Consider the following 22,746-nt stretch of genomic DNA (forward strand, 5'->3'; position numbering starts at 1 on the left):
TTTTTTTTAACACTAGAATCTGATGGGCTTTTTTTGGGCATCGTGTTGACAACCTCATAAGTTGATCAAAGGAATGGGTCTATTTTGACAACGCAAGGAGTAGGAAGTACATCTCAAGGTAGGCGCCAACATTAAGTAAAATCAATTTGCAAAGTTCACATACCTGAAAAATCGACTTAAACACAGCTGAGTATTTGTACTTTTTTACTTCCCACCACTGCACATTCGTCTAGACCTGGCGTGATTTTTTGCAGTACCTACTTGACATCATAGTTTAATATTAGTGCGGCCACCCAATTTTTTGCTGTATGGTTTCCCTTGGTGTTTTGTGTTTATTTTTTTTAATGTTATTTTTTTAAATCACTTTTGGCTTTATCAGGCTCATGACAGCTTTTCGGCAAAAAAAAAAAAAAAAAACGGGAGTGACACCAAGAGGAAAGAAGGAAGTCTTAGCCACGTGACTCACGTCTTTTTCAAAACCTGCCGTGAAGATAAAGATTGGCGATGACAACAACCAGTTTCAAGAAAAATCGTTTTTTTTTTTGTTGAGCACACAAAGTACCAGGGAGATGAAAGAGAGGACCATTTCCTTCACATTCTGAAGAACTGTTAATGTTCTGAACTGTTATTAATAACGATTGAGAAGATTGGATTCATAGTTCTTTTTTTGAATGCTTGAATCCCTTTTTTAAAAAAAATATTTGATGTGACATACCGAAACCAGCGGCCCCCACATATGTTGAGTTTGAGACCCCTGGTCTAGACTGTCTCTGTTCTTGCCTGAGAAGAAGCTTCAACCACATTGCTTTTCATCTTTCATTGGAGTGTGTGGGTAGCACCTCCTCAGGGTAGAATTTGAAGATTATGTTACATAATGATCGTGGGGATTTAAAGAAAAAAACTGTGTCCGCTTGATGTTGTCTTGACGTTTCTGGGCTTGTCACCTACCAGACAGCGTAGACAAGATGCAATGGAGCTCCATGAAAGCGTTGCCAGCCCTCTCATGTCCCACTTTGCAAACTCGTTGCAGCCCACGCTGCCAAGGCGATGTTGCACCTTTTCCACCTCCCTGGAATCTTTAAATAGAGCTCTCTCCTTCCATCCACAGGACACGGAGTGGAAAACCCACACAGCCTTCTGCTCATTCTCCAGCTCTGATGTGACCGTTCTGTCATCTCCCGCTAGCTGGGCAACACTAGCAAGACAGCCAATTAAGATCAAATCAAGATATTTTAAGAAATTGCTAATTTTAACATATGTGAGGGGGTGTTTGATGCATATACAATTAAGTGTGTATGTGGTACCACTATTTCTCCCACTGCACAAAAAAAAGAAGTAAATAGCACCTTAGAGGATTTCTTAACTAGCACCAGAGTTGGGTACTAATAACTCGCTACATTTATTCCGTATCATTTACTTAAAGAGAAAGTCATCCCAAACATATATACATGTTATATATGTTATATATATATAACATACATTTAGTCACTTCTGTCGAAGTCCAATCACAGCTCACCTGTTTTCTGAAGCTGAGCTATGATTGCTCGTTACCTGAGCATTTGTGATGTAATTTTCAGTCGACAGAAGTGACAAAATGGCCGCCCCCTGAGATGGCTAAAAACAGGTGGATTTTGCTACTTAACTCACATTACACAAATAAAATATTAATCAGAATGCCATGTTTCAATTAGTGGGCCTGTATAGAACATATTCTTGAAAAAAAAATTTTTTGGTCGACTTCCTATTTAAGTAACTTTCTGGATTAATTGTCTGAGTAGTTTTAATCCAAATTTTTTTTGACAAAACTGTCAACCCGGGGCTGTGCTGAATCGTACAAAAATTGTAATTTGCCCGTACATTTCTATATATAATCTTACACTGTATCTATTTTTAATCTTACACAGTATTTATTGCTCAACGGGGAGGTGGGGGTGTGTGACTTTGCTCGTGAAAGTCGGCCGAAGTTTGCATTCGGAATCGGTAACGGACGCTCCGGATTAGAACCGAAATGGGCAAGACGAGATCGATCTAACAAAAAACTAGTTTTTAATTTTTTTTTTTTTTTCCCGTACAAAAATTGTTATATGGCGTACACAATTTGAAATGATCAAAAAAACGTATAAAATACGGGGACAACGTATAAATTGAGAGGTATGATTTGAGAAACATATATGAGACTGTCTCGATCTGCATTTGAAAAATGTCATGCTCTGTGGCGAAAAAAAAACAGCAGTTCAACCACAGGAGGCGAATGCAAATTGCAGCTGTGCACATTCAAGATGAACAGGGCTCGAAAAAAAAGAAAAAGCTGCAATGTGAAGATGCTAAAGATAAAGTTGCAAGTTGACACAACTCAAATTGTTTTTGAATAATGACCAACCTGAGTTCAAATTAATCAAATTTTCTAATTATCTCTCTCTGGTGAGCCTATTCTGCTGTTTCATGTGTGTTAACAAAGAAAGTTAATTTAAGACCATTTGTTGTGCCTGAATTTGCCATAGTTTACAGAATGTTGTTTAAAGTGATTGTTTTGGGCAACATATATTTATTTCATGCACTATTTAAAAGAAAGAAAGTACTTAAAAGTAGTTTTTTCACTTAATACTTACTCTTAAAGTAATTATTTGGAGAACTACTTTTTACTTGAGTAATATTCTAAATCAACATTGCGCTTACTTGAGCAACAAATTGACTCTGGGAAGCACACATTCTTAGCTTGAGGCCATGCAAATCAGCAAAAAGAAAGACAGACTCATCAAAACATTTTTCCTCATCAAACATTTATGAACATTTAACCAACTGTTAATTAGTGAAGGATACCACCGCAATGGAGCAAGATAGCTGAGTTGAAGTCTTTTGTTATACCAACAAGATCAAATTGCACTAGATTCTGCATTATGAACATACAATACGTTGTTTATCTCTTTTTTTTTTAAACCATAGACAAAATTGTATGAAAAGCAAGTTTTTGTGTGTACGCTATGACATGAATTCCTGCTTCCATGCGTTTGGATCCACCTGCCATATGCCTGTGCTCCAAACCATGGGAACAGCCTCGATGCCTTAACCCTGCTTTATTGGTAAAAGCCACAAGGTTGGGTCAAATGCAATTACTGTAGTTGGTCTTCCAGTATGTTCGGATCACCAACAATTCTTTTTTACTTGGGAAATTATAAGGAAGTTGTTGTTGACATTTTCATTTGGTGCACGCGTAGCAGCAACATGTGCTGTCCAGGCATCAAATATAGATTATAGTGGGAGGACATTTTGTTTATGGATGAGAAAAGATCCTCTTGCGACAGAGCCAAATCTACCACCTCCTCATTAAGATTAAGCAACTGTGTGATGTGCATTTGTGTGTATGCGGTGCAGCGTTGTTTACTGCCAAAAGCTCCTCCACCGCCCCCATAGAGATTATACTGTAAGTATTTCTTTAACAGTATACATTTGCTTGCTACAACATGTGGTTTAGACACCTATAATATCTAATGAGTTCCAACACAAAGGCGCTATCAGTATTCTATATTTAGAATAACAGCAATCAGAGTAGTACTAGTACTCATAATATAATCCTAGTGATACTATACTAACATAAATACGTACTGATAATACTACTAATAGAACTGCTTCTCCTGCTGCAACTACTACCACCGCCACTACTAGTAATTGGACTGCTAATACGACTAGTAATGGATTCATCAATGATTTACAGCAGATTAAAAAAAAAACAGTATAAAATTCAATTAAAAAAAACTAATGATAAAAGATAACAAAAAAAGTAAACACAGGACCACATTTTCATGTTGTTGAGTATGCATGTGTTTATTACTCGATAATTTATTAAAGTGGGAAGTCAACCCAAAAATGTTCCTTTCAAGACTCTGTTTCTCAGGACTCGGGTAACAACCAATTATAGCTCAGCTTCAGAAAACAGGTGAGCTGCAATTGGTTGTTAGCAAAAATGGTAACAAAATGGCCACCTCTGACACTGCTAAAAATGTGTGGATTTTGCTGCTGAACTCATATTCCACAAACACAATATTAATCAGAATTCCATGTTTAGACTACTGAAGGTGCATAGAACATATTATTGCAAAGAATTTTTTGGGGTTGACTTTCACTTTAACTACTTTTCTACATCTTTCCAGAAAGAGAAACGCAAATGTCTGCACAGCTAGTTCATTCCTTCATACTAGCCATACATCCATTATCCAATCCGCTTATCCTCACAAGAGTCGCGGTTCCTTCATATTATAAAAAAGGGATAGGGGGATTTCTCAACTTTTTAGAGTCGACCATGCACGCACCAACAGAGTGGAGCGCGCGTTCGAGCTTACGTGCGTGTGCCAGGTAGACGTCACTATGTGCGGGGGGCGGGCGTCGGGAGCGCGCCCGCGCCACACTTCCTCAAACGAGAGTATCACAGCGTGAAAAAAAGGAGCCGACTAGAAAGAAAAGAAAGAAAGAAAAACTTTGCTTCTTGCGGCGGTGAAGGAACAACAGACAGTTTGCTGGACGAGGTGAGCCAGTCCTTGACGACCTTTTGTTTTGTTTTCGAGTTTTTCGCAGACTTCGGGCGTGCGTGTACGTGTGTGGAAAAGGTCCCTCACGGAGACTTTTATGGCACCGCTTCGTTTGTCACTCATTTAAGCGTAAGGTCTGATGTTAGCTAGCTTCCCACATGAACGATGTATGAGCGACGACGCCATGCATCGATGCATGGCCTGATTCTAACACTAAAGTTGTCCTGACCGTAGTTTATTCAGAAAAGTACATGCAAAGTACGCTGCGTGATGCGGTGGAATATGTGAGCTGTCACATCGTCTTTGACTCAACCCGGTTGACTAAGAAAAAAAAAGTGCTGCGCCAAACAAACCGGCAGCCAACTTTTGCCATTGGCGCCTTAAAACCTAACCGTGTTCTCTATCTAATTATGATGTACTGCTTTTATTGGCCAGATCGGTCAGCTGCAATTGAGTTGCTTTGCATTTTGCTCACTCCACTTTATTATAATAGTGGGAATGCTTGCAACACCCAACGTGTCTGTGGTAGAGCGAGGGCTGTGTGGGGGGTTCAACAGAAGTAACAGTCCAGATTGATTCGTTAAAGCATCTTCTTCATGACATGACATGCTGCAAAATACACTAGCATAGTTATATATATATATATATATATATATATATATATATATATATATATATATATATATATATATATATATATATATATATATATATATATATATTAGTCCCTTAATGTTTACAACAATAAGGATATGAATTACAGGTGCAACATCTATCACTGTTGCACCATCATTTACAATAACTACATTGTCCTGTAATATTTGTTTAACTTTTCAACAGAGAGGAAAATCAGCAAAAATTGGCCAATTTTTCTTTTTGTCCATCAATTCAGCAAAAACTACGACAAATGTGCTTGCTTACTTAGGTTTACTAGTCACTCCTGTAAAATATGCACAGTATTTGTATGCGGAAAGAACGTAAGCTGGACAAGGGCACTGCAGTGGACTGTACAGTACTTTATTTAGCCTCCAGGGCCCGACACAATAACAGTATAAGCGAGGGATTAGTGAAGTGAGGCTTAAAACTTTTAACACCCCCTTAAAGAATGTGATAATACAGTGTTTAAACAGTATATATATATATATATATATATATATATATATATATATATATATATATATACACACTGTATGTTGCCTGTATGAAAGTCAGGCAAACAAACTATTAAATTGTCACTTCCTTTGTAAATGCTTAAATTCACTTATCTTCTGACATTTTATTAATTGTATTGGTCCAAATACACTGCACTGTGTTCCACTTCTGAATTACATGACTACAATTTTACAATCACCCCTTAGAGGTATCATGCAAAAAAACACAAAGTCTCACAAGATTTGCTGAAGTCACACTGATATTAATTTGAACACCACATTTTGTTTGTACCATACATTCTCCCCCAAATTGGCTTGAACTCCAAATTGTATGACTTTTGGGATTTGGGACTTGGAGGTAGCGTTTGCTGCAGATTTGCTGACGTCCCTTTCAAGAGCTTTCCCTCTCCAACATCACAAACTGCAGATGCGATTGGAGTAAAACCAGCTAGTTTCAGAATCCACTGTATAATGTTGAATGAGTTTTGTTTGACAGCACCTTCACGGGATGTATACGCTTGGTTATGAAAGAGTCAGCAGTTGTACTATGGCCAGGTTTGAGATATTGCTGATTCTCACGTGAGTGTACTGAGATGTTCTGCTTATCAGATGTTGTTTTCAAGGAGGACACTTAAAAAGGGGAAGTCAACCCAAACATATTTTTTTCAAGAATATGTTCTTTGCATGCTCAGTAGTTGAAACAAAGCATTCTGATAAATATTGAATTTTTGGAGTAAGAGTGAATTCACCCGTTTTTAGCCAACTCTGGGGGCGGCCATTTTCTCACTTCTGTCGACTGAAAATGACATCACAACTGTTCAGGTAAAGACCAATCATGGATCAGCTTCATAAAACAGGTGAGCTGTGATTGGCCTATCTAGCTAAGTAGAAATAAAGTAGGTTACAAATGAGACGGCCAAAAGGGGGTGGATTTTGCTACTCAACTCATATTCCACGAACGCAAAATTCATCAGAATGCCGTGTTTCAACTAGTGGGCCTGCTGGGAACATATTCTTGAAAAAAATATTTTTTGGTCGACTTTCTATTTCAGTAACTTTCTGGATTAATTGTCTGAGTAGTTTTAATGCAACGTTTTTTTCTTTAATTTGGGTTGATTTTCCAATTAAGCTGTTGTTGCCCCTCCATCAGCGTCTTTTTCCATTTGAGACAAGAACTTATCCTAACATCTTGATTCCTTTTGTATGTGGTGCTTGCTCCGTGTGTGACAAGTCAGGATTTATCTTATTGAGTTTTGGGCGTCCTTTCCGTTGACTTCTGTTTTAAGGTGCCATCTCACTTGCAATGTTGTTCTAATGCTCGTAACTGTTTCTTTTGTTGTAATCGTAAAATCCGTTGACTAAGATTGTCTGCGCAATGATGAAGAAACCGTCCTTGCCAGCAACCACACATTTGTTAAATTCAGTGAAGACGTTTTTGGAAGGGGGCGCAGAATGGTGGTAAGTTGGTGAGGGCATGCGCTTTCAGAGAAAGGCGCACAACTTCTAAATTTAACCGAGGGGTCAAATCAAAACTGTGCATGCTCAAAAATCAATCTGGACTGCCCTCAATCACATAGCACAGTGTGTGTATTGATTATACTCCAAAACACTGTAGCCACAGCCCATGACTGACTTTGCAACACACACACACACACACACACACGCATGGACACACACTCATGAAAAAAAAATAAAAAAATTGTGCTTTACTTTGCTGGTGTCAGTGTGGGCGGTTACGAGCTGAGGAATTGCCGAGCTTCCTGTGGCGCGCCGAGTGCTTGTGTTGGAGTCGGGACATGTAGAGGCTCGCTTTGTCGCGGCAGGCATGTCCTCCGTCTTTGCAGCTGCTCTCTTCCACAGCAAACATGAGTGTGTGTGAACTGAAGTAGCAGAGGTGAAGAATGATGTCGTGTTTGAGATTAGAGTGGTCCACCAAACCGTCATCATTTCATCATATCATTTCCATCATTTTTATGGTGTTAATTGGTTAATCACCTTTATTTGATCAAAAGTCATTAGTGTTCACCTTTTACAGTGGAGACTCCAAAGACAAACACCTCAAATGATGTGGAATTTGGAAGTAAAATATGCCTCATAAGTCAAACCAAATGAGCCAGCTGACAAGTGTAAAAAGTCGCATTGCTTTAGCGTATCCATTTACACGCAAATAAAATGTAAATATTGGTCTGTGCCAGCCACACAGACCATATACTGTAACTGTCTACAGTCACCACTCTTAAACGCAAGCGATTGGAGTAGAGCCTTTCTTCTTCTTCTAATTCTGTCTAGACCAGTGTTTCACAACCTTTTTTGAGCACAGGCACCCATTTTCGATTTGATCACGCTCAACTCTCACCACCAAATGTCACCAAAAGCACGAATACTGAAACAATGATGATCTCATCTGAAGTTAGTGACATATGCACAGTTCTTACTCAGCTGTTGAATTGAACACAAAGCCGATCTGCTCACAGGAAGTAATCACGATCTACGGTATGAATTGCAGCAGGTGAATACACAGCTTTACCGTGCATTCCGCCATCTAATGGATGGATTTCATCACTCCGCCTGTTACGATATGTTGCTGGCAAAGATAAAAACAGTTATTTGTCATGAATGAATAATAATTTTCAGACAAGTGAAATTGGAAATGTTCTGGCTTCACCCGTCAATATTAATCATGGCACATTAGGGTGCCGTGTCTCCCCCTGCTTGGTCAAGAAAGTGGTTAGTAATTGGTGTGCGTAGAACTAACGCATCAAATGAGATGTCCGCAGCGTAACTCTCCCTTGTTTGTCTCTTTGGCCGCAGCTAACTTGTGGGACTTGTCACCATGCCTCCTTTCTTGAGGATTGCCTTCAACACTTTCGACCTGGGTGTCCTGCCCCCTCTTGCTGACCCCCCTTTCTGTGCGATCAAGATGAAAGAGGCCTTGACAACAGGTGAGAAAATCATGAACTTGAAGATGTCAGTGCTTAGAGAGGAAATCAACCAACCATATTTTTTTTTTGGAAGAATATGTTCCCAGCAGGCCCACTAGTTGAAACACGGCATTCTGATTAATATTGCGTTTGTGGAATATGAGTTGAGCAGTAAAATCCACCCGTTTTTAGCCATCTCAGGGGGCGGCCATTTTGTCATTTCTCTCGAATGAAAATGACATCACAACTACTCAGGTCACAAGTACGACCAATCAAAGCTCAGCTTCAGAAAACAGGTCACCGTGATTGGCCGTTACCTGAGCCCTGTCATTTTCAGTCAATGAAGTGACAAAATGGCCGCCCCAGACATGGCTTAAAAACGGGTGGATTAACTTTTATTCCACAAACGCAATACTTATCAGAATGCCTTGTTTCAACTTGTGGGCTTTCATAGAACATATTCTTGAAAAAAAATATGTTTGGGTTGACTTCCACTTTAAAACTAAGTGGTTAGCTTCACCATTTACTTTACTATTACTGCAAAGCAATTTTTTAGCATCCCTCCTTTTTCCCAGAACGAGGTAAAACTCTAGTTCAGCGGAAACCCACCATGTATCCAGCCTGGAAGGCCAGTTTTGATGCGCACATCTACGAGGGCCGTGTGCTCGAGGTGCTCCTGATGAAGACGGCGGAGGAGCCGCTGGCTGAGGTCACGGTTGGCGTGTCTGTGCTTGCTGAACGCTGCAAGAAAGCCAACGGGCGTGCTGAATTCTGGGTAGAACACCTCGCTTGGTTCCGCGTACTAAGATGCAGCACAGCTTTGTTTGTAAGTGTGTTTGTGTGTTCAGGTGGATCTTCAGCCTTCCGGGAAAGTGATGATGGCAGTGCAGTACTTTCTAGAGGGAGCGGATTCAGGTGAAATTAAAAAAAAAAAAAAATCACAGTCTTAATATCCATCCATCCATTTTTGATAGCACTCACAGCTTAGCAGGTGAGCTGGAGCTTTTCCTAGTTGAGTCTGGGCAAGAGGCAAGACTGCTCATCCGCTAATCGCAGTGCACATGCAGTACAACTAATCGACCATTCATAGTCACGTTCACGCAAGGTCAATTTAGTCTCCAGGTAAATTCTTGTAGGCTCTCAATACCGACATACTTTCAAAATGTCCTTTATTTACCAGACATATGCTTACGTTGCTTTAAAAAAAATAATAATAATGATGCTATAATTATAATTAATTATAATTATACTATGATTTAGTTGTCTTACTTTAGTTTGGTTTTACCCTAGAACACTAACGTTAAATTTAGTAACACCATCACTAACATCGGGTACATTTAACCTGATGTAATATCCTGGATAAAATACAGTTTTCATCAGTTTATCTGAAAGTACAACACTGTATGCCAAATTGGAAATTGTCGTCTTTAATTTTCCAATAAAAAATATCTCTTTAAAAAATTGTGTGGGTGAGAATCACCCGACGTTGGCGTTCTTGGGTTAATTATTGTATATTTAGTTCATATTTAAGATGGAGGCTAACCTAATGCAATAATGTAAATGATTTGCATAGTTCAATTTATTCTCTTAGAAGACTTTAGTCAAAGCCGGCCATCACTATCCAAAGTGCGGAAGTACTATAACAGTACTAGTGAATTAAAATGTCATCTTTGTATTTTTGCAATATTCAATATGCACTACTTTTTGTCATGAGTTTTTCCCCTATTCCTTTGTTGTGTTGTTTTGTTTTCTCTATACACAAAAGACCATAAATCTCTCAAATAATACAGTGAGTCTTGCATGTGTTCATGAGGGACCCCTCTGGACTTGTGAGAGGCTTATTAAAAAAAATAGGTTTTCAGAGCAACAGAGGAAAGTGGGTGAATGTTTTTTTTTTTCACTGCGAACTTGAGCGCTATCAAATACCATGATGATCAGTCTTTTCTGCATTCCTGATCATAGGAAAACAATGACATAAACAAACACTTAAAAGAAAACGAGATTAAAGAAATTAGAGTGGATTACGATCAACACATCATGTCTGCGAAATGAACTTTGTATCTGCCTGTGTGTCTGACAGAGAGCAAACGAGCTCTAAAAGAAGAAGAAGCCCCCACCCTCAATCGTAGGCGAGGTGCCATCAAGCAGGCAAAGATCCACTTCATCAAGAACCACGAGTTCATCGCCACCTTCTTCAGGCAGCCCACATTCTGCTCCGTGTGCCGAGATTTCGTCTGGTTAGTTCAGCCTACTTTCTAGTGCTATAAACAAACCTTCAGGGGAATGAAGGGACACTTCGAAACCAACTCGATTGCTTCTCAGTCCATTGATAGCATCATTGCACTAAATTTGTTTTGAAACTCTTCGGTTTCACACAGCAGGAAGTTGAGGCAAAAAGGAAACACGGTTACACAAATGATCATGGGCGCACTAAAGCTGCTCATTATAACAAACGCAGAATCAATCAGCAAACACTTCAAATTGGTGTGGTTGGAAAAAAAACAACAACAAAAAAAAACCAAGACTGCAATTGACCCATTTGTGCTTCTTTTCCTCTCACAGGGGACTCAACAAGCAAGGCTACAAATGCCGACGTAAGTGAACAGCCATTTTAAAGTCCCTCGGTATTTGCAGTGACGTAAAAGCGGTTCCAATTTTTTTTGTAACATGCCTTCATTTGAGCCCCCCCCCCCCAACTCACACAAACACACACACACACCAAAAAAGTGGGGGGAAAAATAAGACCCCATTGATTTCCCCCCCCCCTCCCTTATGTTCCCTGCTGGTCTGCACTCGCATTGTGTTTTACATTCGCCATCACTTCATTACACAATGATGTGTCACGGCAACTTTCGTAGGTGGATTATTTTGCGCCACGTTTGACTACTGTTATGCAAGGTGGCGGTTATACCTGTCAAGAGGAGCTATCATATCAATTGTGACATGTCATGACATGTCTATATTATAAGAGAGCATGTGGTTGCGTGTGAGCGAATTTACCATGTGCTTTGAATGTGGCTTATTTTTTAGTCTTTCGGTTCGTTTTTATTATGCAAGGTGGCAGTTTTCATGAATAACAAGCAGGGAAGCTTCAAAAACGTCAAATTGCCGAACAAGCCAGGGTTACCATAATTTGTTAAGCATAATACGCTCTGTGATATAAAGTATTTGCAGCGGATGTAAAGCATGTAGTGTTTATAGCATCTCAAATCCATTTATTTTTCCATTTACAGGAACTTCATGTTAATTTCATCAGACAGCGAGTATACTTTGAAGAGTTGGATACCGTCGTTGTTATCGCAAGTGTTAGCCTAGTGACCATAAGTTAGCACGCCACCATTCCTCAAACTGGGAAACGGTGCATGCTTAGAGTCCAATATATTATTGCTGAGCCAAAAAAGGATTCATAGGAGGTATATTACAGATATTGAACATACTTCCCCAAACTACTAGAGGCTCGGAGGATAAACAAGGAAGTACCGTCACCCCTGAAGTCCAGTACGTCACATGTGGAACATACTAATCGGTTCTTAGTTCACTGGGGGAATTCTGTCAAAACCACCACATTATTATATAAATTGCAATAGACATTAAATAGTGTATTGGAACAAACATTTTTCACAACCCATAGGTATCAAGTAAACATCTATATTATGTGAGGAATTGTCATTTTTTTCACCTTACTCTATGTATAATATGATTTTGGATGTTTTTCTTTATTTGATTTTTTTTTAAATGTCTCATACTTGAAATTAAAGTGAGATGTTAGGTGCAGTGGGTGACGGCCAGGCCCAGCAAAGGCTTCTCTACTGGCCTAAATATGATCATAAGCACTGACCTACTTTTAAAATCTTAAGTCTGATATTTATTGTAAGAAATTGTCTGAATTTATTCCATACATTCTATTCTCTTCATTTTGTCGCTTTTCTCTTGGTTACGTACATTGATTCCAGTACTGCATGTGGATGTTACATCATTTTTGTCCAATCAGATTTCAGCCTCTATATGTTGTCATTTAAAAAAATAACTAATCAGCATGTCTGGTGAGTATAGTAATGCTTTAGTTAAATTCTCAATGTTTTTGTCATGTTATTAGATAAACCTTGATGCTAAACCGCTCCAGATGATGTTCATGGCACAGTTGTTAATACACTCTTGCATTGTTGTATAAAATTGATGGTTTCTATGATTTTGACGAGATCATGGTTGTATTAAGAGTTGGATTAAGTTCCCACTGAAGGTCCAAGTACTCATTGCACGACCTGCCACTTGTCAAGCGTGACCAACCAAGGCTTAAGCCTGGCATGGAATGCCTATTGTGGGAGGACAAAAAAAGAGAAAGAAATCCTTTTACATTCCTGTAATTCCACCACACTCATGGGGGCATGCCACACAGTTTAAAGCGGAAGTCAACCCAAGCATTTATTTTTTTAAGAATATGTTCTGTGCAGGCCCAGTAGTTGAAACAAGGCATTCTGATTAATATTGTGTTTGTGAATATGAGTGAATCCACCCGTTTTTAGCCATCTCAAGGGACGGCCATTTTGTTACTTCTGTCGACTGAAAATGACATCATAACTGCTCAGGACTCAGGTAATGACCAATCATGGCTCAGCTTCAGAAAACAGGTGAGCTGTAAATGGCCGTTACCTGAGCCCTGAGCAACTTACATGTCATTTTCAGTCGACAGAAGTGACAAAATGGCTAAAAACGGGTGGATTTTGCTGCTTAACTCATTTCATGTTTATCATATTGCCTGGTTTCAACTAGTGGGCCTGCATAGAGCATATTCTTTGAAAAACAACTGTTTGGGTTGACTTCCTCTTTAAGAAACACTGATTTAAAATCTGAAGATTATGTGATTCATTCATGTGCACTTTCTCACTGTTTTGTTACAATATGACTCTTTTTATCAGAATGCAACGCGGCCATCCACAAGAAATGCATAGACAAAATCATTGGCAGATGCACTGGCACTGCGGCAAACAGTCGGGATACTGTGGTACGTAACACATCTCTCTGCAGTACATAATATAGCTCAATCAAATTTGTCCCACTCTTGTTGGTTGTGTAAACATCTTAAAAATAATTCACAAGTGTGGTAATACTGAATGATGTGGCTTGTCAGGTCAGATTTTAGGACAAAGGCAGGGTCCACGACTTGTCTGGTCATCAGTAGGGAAGGATAAAGATGTTCAAAGACCAACTGGGATAGATAAGAAGCTAAATGGAAATGATCAAGCACACATATCCACTCATGGTTGGAGCGTAAGATGGGATAAGGTTCGATGACACACAACAGGCACAGCAGAATGTGGAAGAAACAAGAATTTGGGATCTACAAGGGAGTTTTGAAAAGCGCTAAAATAATGAGGCAGATTTGCAAAGCTGTCAGACCACTCCTCAGGATTCCTTTGGCACGGCTCACTAATGGAGAGGATGAATCCCGTTTGTTCCCGCAGTTCCAGAAGGAGCGCTTCAACATCGACATGCCACATCGTTTCAAGAGCCACAACTACATGAGTCCCACCTTCTGCGACCACTGTGGAAGCATGCTATGGGGTCTTGTCAAACAGGGCCTGAAATGTGAAGGTACGTAAAACACAGACACCACCGTGACATTTTTTTCATCGTTTTCAAACGGATTTGTCTTTTTAAGACACTTTGTTGTGTTTGAAGATTGTTCCATGAACGTTCACCACAAGTGTCAGCATAAAGTGGCCAACCTTTGTGGTATCAACCAGAAACTTTTAGCGGAAGCGCTTACACAAGTCAGCCAGGTGAGTGGCTGCAGATCTATATTTAATATGTGTACGTATTAGAAGTCTAACGCCGATATCATAACACATTGTAAAATCAAACATGGTTCTTTGAGGACACTTTTCATATAAACCGATAATCTTGTACAGTACAGGTTTAGTGACTCGGCAAAATGAATAGAGTGCCACAGCCAGTAGAGCACACAAGCCTGCTTGTAGTTTTTCCAAATGCGACAGATGACTTGCTGTAAATCCTACACAAGCAATGACATTTAATATAATCCAGATAGGTCAAGTCTCTGCACTAACACTCACGGAGCTCAACACATTCCGTTTTTTGATTTTATACTACCTCAATGTTAAATTTAAATGTCCTATAACGTAACCTGCAATTGTATAAAAGTTGCGCCGAGTGAGCTGTCGAGGTTAGTGATTGTCCAAGCAATTGATTTTATGTTTGCATTGTAAAAGGAGTTATTTGAAGTTCTTCCTTCTTTTTCCTTCAGAAATCCTTCACTCGCCGCTCCGATCCAAACCTTGATTCAAACCTATCTGATATTGGAATCTACGATGAGGTTAATAAGCTATCTGAACTGGATATCAATGGTCAGTGAGTGTTTGCATGTCCTAAAATATGACTGGTACTTGCTATACAATATTCTGTTTGTAGTGATCCTTCAGTAGTAATAATACACTGTAACCTGTGTGTGTGTGTGTGTATATGCTTTGTTATTTAGAGTCAACCCATTATAGCAGAATATGGGATGGCTCAAACCCGCGGCCTCAGACTCGTCTGACACACCTTACCCGCATTAACGTGGACGACTTTGTCTTTCACAAGGTCCTGGGAAAAGGCAGCTTTGGCAAGGTAAACAACAACGTCTTCCAACGCCACGCGGGGCTTGTCTTGCACTGGAGACCTCATAGCAACAAAACATGAAATGCCATGTTTTTACAATTCAAACAATAGATTGTAACTTTTCATCTACTTATTGGGTTTAAATAGATAAGCATTGTCTCTGTGTCAGGTTCTCTTGGCAGAACTGAAAGGTCGGGAAGAGTACTTTGCTGTGAAGGCCCTGAAGAAAGATGTGGTGCTGATGGATGATGACGTGGAGTGCACGATGGTGGAGAAGAGAGTCTTGGCTTTAGCCTGGGATAACCCTTTCCTCACACACCTTTATTCAACCTTCCAGACTAAGGTAAGCATCACTCCACTCCCAATTCTAACGGTGTCATCATTGCTCAATGATGAATACTGAAAGATATTTCTGACCGCAGGAGCATCTGTTCTTTGTGATGGAGTATTTGAACGGAGGAGACCTAATGTTTCATATTCAGGAAAAAGGACGATTTGATCTTTGCAGAGCCACGTAAGAAAAAGAAACCAAACTCCTTAATCATTTGTCAGCACTCAGCACATACACGCAATGAAAGATCGAATGGAAAGCAGACACAAGTCAAGTAGAGCCTGTGTTTATTTTGTACGTATACCGCTCTTTGTCTCCCTTCCATTATGGGATTTTTTTTGTTTTTTTTGTTTTAAACTTTGGCTTCACTGTACCCTGATGGGACGAGGCTTGGCTGGCGTCCTTCCGTTGGTGCTCACGAGCACAATGACCTTGTAAGGACTGAGCTCGCCTGAGTGCCTGTGTACTGTTTGTTGGAGCTATCCATTACTGCCACCCACCTCTCTCCTCGCCGCTGTGGCGTTCCATTCGGCAAATTTAGAATGGCGTTGGCACAGTGGTGACAAAGTGGAAAAAGTCTGAAACTGAACCAGCCGGTTGACCTTTCTAAAATTCACATTGACAAAGACAGAGCTTAAAGTTAGGCAGGTCTTTAACACACAAACACACACAATAGTGGCGCACTAAGTGATACTCTCTCCAAACTATCTGTACAATGTAACAATGTAAGATGCGGAAAAAGAAAATACATCTAGCCTGGCAGAGCAACTTTGCCCAGGTATTATGCAGGTTCGTGAGTAAGGATAAGCACAAAAGAACACTATAATAATATCTACAACTAACAACAGCTCATAGAATTGAAATGCTGGACATTTAAAGGGGAAGTCAACACAAACATATTTTTTCCAGAATGCCCTATGCAGGCCCACTAAACACGAAACAAGGCATTCTGGTCAATATTGCGTTTGTGGAATAAGAGTTAATCCACCCGTTTTTAGCCATCTCTGGGGGGCGGCCATTTTGTTACTTCTGTCGACTGACCATGACATCACAACTGCTCAGGCCTCAGGTAATGACCAATCATGGCTCACCTGCTTTCTGAAGCAGAGCTGTTATTGGTTGTTACCTGAGCCCTGAACATTTCCACAGAAGTGACAAAATGGCCGCCCCCTGAGATGGCTAAAAAGGGGTGGATTTTGCACCTTAACGCCACAAAAGCAATATTAAACAGAATGCCGTGTTTCAACTAGTGGGCCTTCATAGAACATATTCTTGAAAAAAAATATGTTTGTGTTGACTTTCTTCTTTAAGTAATTGTGTAGTGACTACAGTGAATCCTGCACAATTGAACACCATCAGTTCTGTCAAACTGGAAATAATGTAAAAATAATTCATTTGTTCGAGATTCCAACTGTTGATATCATACAACTTTTATTAACGGAAAATGTAATGTTTTAAGTAGCATTTGAACAACTAACTGTCATGCAAGTACGGTAACAAGAAAAATTAACCACATTGAAACTGTAAGATAAAATCCCATTGAGGCTGGCATGATCACAAGAAAAAACCCCAGTAAAAAATCAAGAAAAGGGAAAACCTCAAACTAATAAATGGAAGAGGTTGTTTCATCAGGTCACATTTAAATTAAAATAAAAAGTATTGTGCCTGCATACTTGCATCTGCTTTTCATTAAATCATATTCACTCAGAATACGTAAATTTGCATCAGGCTCAGTGTGTGCTCTCAAGCTGTTACGGCCGAGTTTAATGTATCAGCTCCATTCGCTTATGCGGTATTTTCCCTTAGGCCGGGATTGAACTGCTTCCTGAGTTTCAAGTGGCCTCTCACTCTGCAGAGGCACCGTTCTAACCAAAAGACCCAGTTAGTGTCGAGGACAAGCAACCTCATTCAGCGCAGCCTATTTAAATTGATTTACACCAGCTTCACACAAGCAGTTGGACTTCACTTCAAGGCTGTTCTAAAGTAGGAGCATATAAAACGCTTACAAAACAAGTGGACTTCAACTTGAAGTTTAACGACTTGATTTAGTTCAAGCAAAGTCAAGAGATCTAATTTACTCTTTTGATGTATTGTTGATGTATTGTTCCTATTTTACAGGGCAGCCAAATCCTTTCCTACATCGCAAGTTCCATTCGCTTTTATGGTTATCATACAACCTTTCCTCTGAGCTGCGCAGTCTTTTGTGATGGTATCACAAAAAAAAAAATCAAACCTTTGGCTTATATGTCAAGACTTGATTTTTCCAGCAAAATTTGTTCTAACTCTAAATTTAAAAAATGTCTTTTGGAGATTAGCCTTGTTTCAATGTGTAATAGGCTTAATGATTTTGAAAGACATTTTTTTTTCTTCAATTGCAATTTAATATACAATTTTTTTTCCAGGTCCTCTTTCCATGTTTTTTTATTTTTTATTTATTTATTTATTTTTAATTTTAACAAATACATTAATTTGTATTACAATATCATATTTGCGATACATAAATGTTTTGGTCATATACGTTAGGCTTATGCTAAAATAAAGGCAAATCAACCATGATTATTATGTTTGTTTATTTACTTATATCAGAGTTGCTAACTTACTAAAGACTGACTTTAAGTTTTTTTTTAAGTGTTCACTATATCAATTTAGCAAAATTCTTCTAAACAAATGAAGCGTAAACATAAGTCAGAAAGTCATAAAATCAGATTACAACAACAATGCCAACACATCTGTGGCTTTATCAATTCAACTTTTCAAGTTTAATGAAACAATGACATGTAATTATGTGGACTGCACTTACGCACTGAACTTATCTAGACACTATATAAATGAATACCGAATGACCCAAATGAAGTACTTTTTTGTTTTTTCTTCTTTGCGCAGTCACTCGTTGAGCCTGACACAGGTGACAAACGAAGTGGATCACTCGAGACACTCGACTCTTTTTGGCTCAGTGCCACGCTCGGCTTTCACACGATAGCGGCATTATTTCCCTGCCTACTACTCCATACAAATGTCCCCTTTAATAATTCACGTCCACGGTGAAAGGAGCCCCCTGAGGACGCCAGCGCTCGGCTTCCCGTGGTTGGCACGTTACTAACGTCTTTGTCATTACAGGTTTTACTCTTCTGAGATCATTTGTGGCCTTCAGTTCTTGCATTCGAAAGGGATCATCTACAGGTCAGCAACCTAACCCGGTGTTTCTGTCTTAAGAACATAACATGATTTTGCAACAAGAAACAAGTTGCAAGTGTGAGGGGAAAATGAACACCTCTCTTGACACTTCCTGATAAACCATCAGACACTTCACTGCATGATCGCTATCATGCAGTAAGTGTGGCCAAGGATATTCAAGGGTCATGTTAGGACAATATTTCGGTTTGCATGTAAAAAAAATCTTCAAAACCACTTGTTTTTATTTGTAATTCTGCTTTGTTTGTGATCTTGCAGAGATCTAAAGTTAGACAATGTGATGCTGACTCATGAGGGACACATTAAAATCGCGGACTTTGGCATGTGCAAGGAGAACGTCTTTGGAGAGAACCGGGCCACGACTTTCTGCGGTACACCTGACTACATAGCGCCTGAGGTACTTTGCTCTTGATGCTGTACTGGGACTGCAGCTAAAACAGCAGTGTATCTAACCGGTATGTGTATACGTTTAAAAAAAAAAAAAAAAAAGAAGTTTTCTTGCTCTGCAAATTACGCAAGGCAGGAAAATGACATCACACACGCTCAGGGCTCAGATAACGACCAATACTGGCTCAGCTTCAGAAAACAGGTGAGCTGTGATGTCATTTTCAGTTGACAGAAGTGAAAAAATGGCCGCCCCCAGAGATGGCTACAAACGGGTAAATTAAGTCTTATTCTACAAACCCAATATTAATCAGAATGCCGTATTTCAACTAGTGGGCAAGAATAGAACTTATTCTTGAAAAAATATGTTTGGGTTGACTTCCACTTAAATGATTTGCGTTTGAGCATTACTACATCAGTCTATCAGAATAAGGGGGAACCATCAACATCACATTTGTAATGCGATCACATTCTGTTAATGTAATGAAGTGACCTTTAAAAAAGTACCGGTACTGAAAAACCAGTTCAGAAAGGTCTAGTAGAATAGTACAGTATAGTTTATGCATGCATGCTTCGCAAAAGCGAGTTGAAACAGTTGCTGTGTTTGTAGTAATGTTTGGCATAGTCATGCCAGGAGTTTATACTGTTTTAAATGTAAATGATGACAATAGGAATCTCCTCACACCAGCGCTTGGCTAAGCGGGCGCCGTTGTTGTTGTGTGGCACGTGTGGTTGGTGCGTTATGTGTTCATGGACACAAAAAAATGGGCTGCGCATGGTTTACCGCAGAAGGGTCTGTTTGCGGGGCAGACAAGCAGATGTGGATAGTATGACTTGGCCCTTACATGTCAAATCATAAACACATGGCTGAGTATTTGATAAACCACAGGGATATCGAGATGATATATACCAAATGTATTGGTGGTCGAATTCTCGCCTATGGGTTTCATTCCCTACCAATGCACATTATAATTTATTTATTTGAAAAAAAACGGTTTGCTGTCTTACCTTTAAAACTGTATTATGCCCGTGAGGAGGTTAAGCATGTTTTGTCCTTTCATAGATCTTGCTGGGCCAGAAATATTCTTTCTCAGTGGACTGGTGGTCATTCGGCGTGTTGCTGTACGAAATGCTTGTCGGGCAATCGCCGTTCCACGGAGATGATGAGGATGAGCTGTTTGAGTCCATCCGCATGGACACCCCTCACTATCCCCGCTGGATCAACAAGGAGGCCAAGGAGCTGCTGGAGCGGGTCTGTACCATCATAACTACTGCTACTGTGCATCCCAGAGCAGACTTTCCTCCTTTGTGAAGTTGAATTGATCATCCTGTACAAACATCAGTAGTTGCAATTGAAAGGTGTTTTTTTTTTTGTTTTTGTTTTTAAATGTAATCATAGACATTGTTGTCTTTCTCATTTGTCTCCCTCCAGTTATTTGAAAGAGATCCCGCACGCAGGCTTGAGATCATGGGTAATATCCGTTTACACTCGTTCTTCAAGTCCATTGACTGGCAGGCCTTGGAGAACAGGGAGGTGGAGCCCCCCTTCAAGCCCAAAGTGGTATGGCACACATGCATACACACACACGCACGCACGCACACGCTTTGGGAAACCCTCCTCACTGTCAAATTCCCAACAGCTGCAGATGTTTATTTGTTGATGGGAGATATTTGCTGTTGATTATAGAGAGCACCGAACGACTGCAGCAACTTTGATCGGGAGTTCCTGAGCGAGAAGCCTCGCCTGTCCCACAGTGACAAGAACTTCATAGACTCCATGGACCAGTCGGCATTTGCTGGCTTTTCCTTCATGAACCCCAAGATGGAGCTCCTCATAGAGAAGTAACTCTTAAATGAACATGGAGACTAGGTTTACAAACCTCGTGTTTTGGTGCGGTTCTCTTATCGTCAGAGGTGGGCATTCTGTCTGACCGACCGTCTATCCGTCACTGAAGGACGCCCGTTTTGCTGACGATAGACAGGAAACTTAAGAAAAACAAAAAAAAAACGGACTAAGCACAGACGGGAGTGGATTTTCGTTCGTCCGTGTATCATCACTAACCTGGTTAAGTCTGAACGGACCTCACAACAGTCTATCATTGACAGACACCCATTTTGCTGACGGGAGACGGAAACGCGACCCAGACTGCATTGACTGTATTATGTACAGCAGGTGGCGGTATGCACCACAGAGAGAATCATGTGTTAGTCAGGCTGACCATCCATTATCCAAACCGCTTATCTAAGAAGTAATAAAGTACCAGTAGCTTTGAATACAGAGGCAGTTTTACAGAGAAGTTCTTGTGAGTTGAATTCTACATTTCTATTTTTATTTTTGGAAAGAGCGGGGTTCGGAGGTTGTGAAACGGTATTTTTCAGGCCCACACTCCATTTCAGAAGTTAATGCGCCAAAAGTTGGTTGCCAACCACTAAAAGACAGAAGAAGACAGAAAAAGATGAATTTGAAGAAAAAAAACCATTCATTTATTGTAATTTCTACTTTATTTCAGTTTGCAAGGACTAGTAAACATTTTAATCCACTGGGATTATACTTTTGGCAACAATGTGACATGGGATTCTAGTTAAGGAAAGCAAAACTTTACCATTTTAATCAAATCGGTTCAGAAACTGGATGGATGGATCTTTCATCTGTTGGACCTTTTTTTTTTTTCCCGGATTGACGGTAGACAAACTGGCAGGCCTTTGTTTACTGACGAAAGCGCGGTTAAAATAACCTTGAAAAATAGACAGATTGACGGATGACAGACAGGTACCCATGCTGCTGACGGATGACGAATGATGGAATGTCAAGCTTCAGTAAAATGCCCACCTCTGCTTATCGTGTCCCATGGTTAAACCTGCCAAATAGCTGGTCCACCAGCAGAATTTGCGTGACCTAATTTTAAGCACAAATTACATTCCTTAGGTACAAATAGATATTTTTAGAACATTTGGAGGTACTGTATATATTAAGCCTGATGTGTTTGTGTGCATGCGTCTAGCTATTGTGTAGCCTGTAAGAAATAATAATACAGTATTGCCTGTAAGAAATAATAACGGTGGTAGAACTCAACATTCAATTTTATGTCACTACTGCCATCTTGTGTCTGTTTTTTGTAGTAATCAGTTCAATTTAGCAACTAAACATCCTGGATTTAATGTACAGCACATAGATTTCAAATCAACCTTGATGTATTCATCTTGAATTATACATTTTAATAATTATTGTCTATGACATCACTTCTATTGACTGAATTGAAGTCTTGCTAATGAACATGTTATTGACCAACCTATTTTCCATAGAGGGGTGAGCAGCCTTTTTTTTTATGTGGATCAGACCGTTTGATCAAGCCTGACATACCAATATTCTAAAAACAAATAAAACCTAGTACTTTGAATTCATTTGAATTAATGTATGTTGCTCGACTTCAAACAGTTGTTTGAATTAACTGAAATTGTGTACTGTATATAGATATAGCATGTATATTGGTACGCTGTGGATTTTTTTTTTTTACTGTCTCCATCTTTTACAATGAATTAAAAAAAAAACAACGCCTCCAAACCAATCTCAGTTTCTGTGTTTTTGTAATCTATAGTAATCCATTTATGAAAAAATACAACGTTTG

General features: G+C 39.6%; 1 protein-coding gene across 1 annotated transcript; it reads left to right on the forward strand.

Moving 5' to 3' along the window:
* Positions 1-4,338: 4,338 nt before the first annotated feature.
* Positions 4,339-22,690, forward strand: prkcda (protein kinase C, delta a). The gene is made up of 18 exons (XM_086040069.1): positions 4,339-4,520; positions 8,486-8,616; positions 9,171-9,370; positions 9,444-9,510; positions 10,676-10,832; positions 11,158-11,189; positions 13,512-13,597; positions 14,058-14,187; positions 14,275-14,375; positions 14,861-14,960; positions 15,092-15,222; positions 15,383-15,556; positions 15,636-15,727; positions 18,662-18,724; positions 18,995-19,133; positions 20,184-20,372; positions 20,553-20,681; positions 20,808-22,690. Exons 2-18 carry the CDS (start codon positions 8,508-8,510, stop codon positions 20,964-20,966), a joined length of 2,058 nt encoding a protein of 685 aa, XP_085896195.1. The 5' UTR covers positions 4,339-4,520; positions 8,486-8,507; the 3' UTR covers positions 20,967-22,690.
* Positions 22,691-22,746: the final 56 nt, after the last annotated feature.

Source organism: Filicampus tigris, chromosome 9 (genome assembly GCF_054856515.1).
Source record: "Filicampus tigris isolate MCC_2025a chromosome 9, RoL_Ftig_1.0, whole genome shotgun sequence".
In the NCBI taxonomy this organism is placed as follows: domain Eukaryota; kingdom Metazoa; phylum Chordata; class Actinopteri; order Syngnathiformes; family Syngnathidae; genus Filicampus; species Filicampus tigris.

Coding starts and splice junctions, on each gene's coding strand:
- prkcda (XM_086040069.1), top strand. CDS start 8,508: ATGCCTCCTTTCTTGAGGATTGCCTTCAACACTTTCGACCTGGGTGTC. Junction 11,190..13,511: donor GCAAGGCTACAAATGCCGAC/GTAAGTGAACAG, acceptor TCTTTTTATCAG/AATGCAACGCGGCCATCCAC. Junction 15,728..18,661: donor TTTGATCTTTGCAGAGCCAC/GTAAGAAAAAGA, acceptor TTGTCATTACAG/GTTTTACTCTTCTGAGATCA.